The sequence below is a fragment of the Triticum aestivum genome, chromosome 2D (assembly GCF_018294505.1).
Source record: "Triticum aestivum cultivar Chinese Spring chromosome 2D, IWGSC CS RefSeq v2.1, whole genome shotgun sequence".
Lineage (NCBI taxonomy): Eukaryota > Viridiplantae > Streptophyta > Magnoliopsida > Poales > Poaceae > Triticum > Triticum aestivum.
This window is the reverse complement of record NC_057799.1, coordinates 110,643,986-110,647,792: the sequence shown is the minus strand read 5'-3', so window position 1 is coordinate 110,647,792 and position 3,807 is coordinate 110,643,986. Positions and strand designations below refer to the sequence as shown.

General features: G+C 53.6%; 1 protein-coding gene across 1 annotated transcript; it reads right to left on the bottom strand.

Annotated features, from left to right (window-relative positions):
* Positions 1-813: 813 nt before the first annotated feature.
* Positions 814-2,570, bottom strand: LOC123051993 (transcription factor MYB94). The gene is made up of 2 exons (XM_044475007.1): positions 2,131-2,570; positions 814-2,021 (listed from the first exon to the last, which is right to left on the bottom strand). Exons 1-2 carry the CDS (start codon positions 2,261-2,263, stop codon positions 1,213-1,215), a joined length of 942 nt encoding a protein of 313 aa, XP_044330942.1. The 5' UTR covers positions 2,264-2,570; the 3' UTR covers positions 814-1,212.
* Positions 2,571-3,807: the final 1,237 nt, after the last annotated feature.

Below are 3,807 nucleotides of genomic sequence, written 5' to 3'. Positions count from 1 at the left end.
ATGTCTCGCTATGGCCTATCTATATGTATAGCATTGGCTAGCACAAAAAAAGAGCTTATTATTTTCTATATAAAAAACACTTATATAGATACAGAGCATTTGTTTCTTCATGGACTGCGATTTAATTCGGGTGATTTTACAAAATTATTCATACAAATCTAAGATAATGTTTACCATGCTATATAATGAATTAATCTACTACAAAAATATATATAATTGTGTAAGTCATTTCAGAGTTAACTACTTTATGGTCAATGTTACAAACATGCTCATGCAGATCTAGATACGCTCACTGTGATCTAAATGCTCTTATATTTGTTTACAGAGAGAGTAGTAATATTTTGTTCATCTAGCGTTTATTCTCACGCGTGAAAAGGAAAAATAGTGTTTGTTCTCAGATTTTCTAAAATTACGAAATCTTGAACAGCTTTAGACGCCGAATCAATTGTAGAAAAATACAAGCACCAAGTCAAATTTAAGATTTGATCAATTGGTACCAGCTCCACAAATCACCCGAGGGACAAATCGTTGTCATGTAGTGGACCACTCCGAGGAAGCAAAAAAACATGAAATAGAGAGAAATAAAATAAAACTATTTCCCCCTTAAAGTCAGATAGCTGATTAATCAACTTACTGGCATAACTAGTGATACATATATACGGCAGGTAGTACTATTTGGCATACTGGCCAATTAGTGGTGGAAATATATGACAGGCAGTAGTTGACATACTGACCATGAAAAAGCTCCAAAGATTAATCAACCTACTAACTTAATTAGTGATAGATATAGTAGGAGTATATGACAGGTACCTGTATTTGGCATACTGGTTAATTAGTGATAGAAGACATGACATGTACTAATTGACATACTGACTTTATTCGTCCACATTTTGCAGCTTGCAAACAGCGGATCTACTTCAAAGTACAAAACCCAAAACCCATGAACATAACATAGTACCAAGTCACAGTTACAGCAGTAAATAACAGGAGCACTAAGCTACCACAACCTCCCTTCTTTTCCCTAAATGAAAACTATGCAGATCCTAAGTAAACACGAGACCAAGGAAGCTGATTGCCATAGCCACCGAGGTACTACTACTAGAGGATCTATGTAGTTTTCGTTAGGTGGGCATGCAGTGAACACACTCCTCGCATCAGTAACGCAAGAGCTAGGGGAACATCGACCTTCATAACTTGGCACGGTGGAGCTAGCTAGAAAGGGTAACCCATGGCGGCGACGCCGAGCAGGCCGCTGCCGCCGCCTCCGTGGCCATGGTGGTCGTTGTTGCTGTTGTCGTCGGCGAAGAGCCACGTCTCGATCGCGTTCAGCTGCGTCTGATCCGGCGCCAGAACGGCCGGCTTCCTGTCGTACTCGAACGCGGACCCCAGCGCACGGGCGGCCGCGCCGCTGCCGTAGGAAACCTCGGACGCCGACGAGCCAGAGGGGCTGTCCGCCGCGGCCCCGGCGCTGCGACCCTTGCTGGCCCACCCGTCGAGCATCCGCGAGATGTTCGCGGTGGTGAGCACGTACGGCCCAGCCGCGGAGGGCGAGCACTGGGACAGCGACGCGGCCGACGAGCTGGAGGCCGCCGGGCTGCCGCTGTCGGCGCCGGCTGCGGCAGGCCCATTGACGCCGTCGGCCGCGTCGGGCTGCTGCGGCTTGATGTCGTCGAGCGTGGTGAGCGCCTCGCGCAGCGCGCGGCGCGCCATGTTGATGTCCGTCTGCAGCCGCCTCTCCCACTGGCCCTTGGAGGAGGAGGCAGGCCTCTGCGCCGCCGGCTTGGCCGCGGCGTCGCCCCCCGCCTGCAGCTTGCGCTTGAGGTGCGTGTTCCAGTAGTTCTTGATGTCGTTGTCGGTGCGCTCGGGGAGGTAGGAGGCGATCGCGGCCCACCTGTTGCCGAGCAGCGCCTGGAGGTGGACGATGAGCTTCTCCTCCTGGTCGGTGAAGTTGCCGCGCTTGATCCCTGGGCGCAGGTAGTTGGTCCACCGGAGCCGGCAGCTCTTGCTACACCGCATCAGGCCTGCACATCGATCGAGGGATTTAGTCCACAAAGAACCATGCGATCTGTACAAACGAAGGCAAGAACCGGCAAGAAGAAGAAGAAGAAGATGGATGGAAGCGTGGCGTACCGGTCCTGGTGGGGACGGCGCGCCAGTTGCCGGGGCCGTGCTCCTGGACGTAGGAGACGAGCACGAGGTCCTCCTCCGGCGTCCAGGGGCCCTTCTTGACGCCCTCCTTGTCGCAGCACGGCGGCCTCCCCATGCTCACGTCTCGCCCGCTCCCCCGCTCGCTACCTCGGCCACACCGAACGAGACGATGAAAGAAAGAAAGGGACCGAGGGGCCGGTCGCCTTTTGCTGCAGGCGCGGGGCGGGCGGGGACAAGGAGTCTAGCTAGCCACCGGCGCCGTATACGAGCAGGATCGCGTGACGCGGGCCGCTGCTACGCTACAAAGGGAGTGAGGTGAGGAGAGGGGACTGAGGTGGAGACGAAGGCTGTGGTGCACTGCGCTGGAGCGGGGTGAGGGTGAGGACAAGCAAGGCTCGCTGCAGGGTCCAGAGCAGGGGTGCGGTGTAGGTGCGTATATATACACGGTTACGCTCGGTGGTCACGCCCAAGGCCCAAAGCAAAGCACAGCGCTGACCTTGCGATTACCTGGGCTGTTTAGCTCCCGGCCGCTTTTACCACGGCCAGGATACCGAGACAGCTAGCCTGGCTAGTAGTACTACTGTAGCCTGCGGGTCATGGCTCCTTCCTTGAGGAGTCAAAATGTAGAGAGAGGGTAGGGAGGTGCGGTGCGTGCAGAGACAGGGGGAAAGGGAAAGGGGCCAGGGCTAGTGAGTGTGCATTTACTTCGGTCTCGTGGCAAAGTCAGCCTGGTGGTGGGGCGGTACACTGCAGCTGCAGCTGCGACACTGTGCATGCCGCCTTGCGATGGATGCCGCGTGCATTAATCGCTCGCCCGCTCTGCGTGGCCGTGGCGTGGCACCATATGGCATGTTGCGACCTGCATGCCACGCCATGGCCCGTTACCTCCGGCTGCCGTCTCCCAAACGGAAACGAAAAAAAATCCGAAAACAATCACACTGCACGTTATAATAGTTTGGTGCCATCCCTCAAAAAAAGAAATAGTTTGGTGCCACGAGCCACGGCCAAAGTCCAACCCGGCGCGTGTGCTAAGCATGTTTGTCGCAACGCAAACCTCCTCCAGCTCCAAAGGGTTCGTCTGCATGCATGCATTGCATTGCATGCCAGGCGAGAGCACCGCTGGTGTCCATCCATGCAAACCTTTGACTCCTTCTGGGTCTGAGCTGAGCTGACGTCTCGAAATCAAACGCTTTTCCAAACAAACAAACAGACAAACGGACTCTGGTCGCTAGCGCCCCTTTCCATGGTGCGCGCGTCACGGCCAGGCAAATTTAACAAATTACCTATAAACGAAATCAAATCACAGGATGAATTGTCCGTGAAACTATTTCACGCGGCTGACCCGTGGCGCCAAGCTCTCAGGCGCTGCACTAGTGCAACGCCTAGGAGCTAGGCGCTACACTGTATAGTGTGGCGCCTAGCTCTCAGGCGCTGCACACTGACTTAGTAATTTTCTGATCACACGGGTACGACGCTGGCCGTGTAGCACCTATCTGTGAGGCGTTGCACAGTGTAGTGTGGCGCCTTCGTGTCGGGCGTCACACAAAAAGGTCAGCCGCGTGAAATAGTTTCACTGATAGTTCATTCTGCGATTTGATTTCGTCTATAAATCAAATTTGTCAAATTTGCCTCAGGGCAGCGCTGGAATCCCGGCCGCCT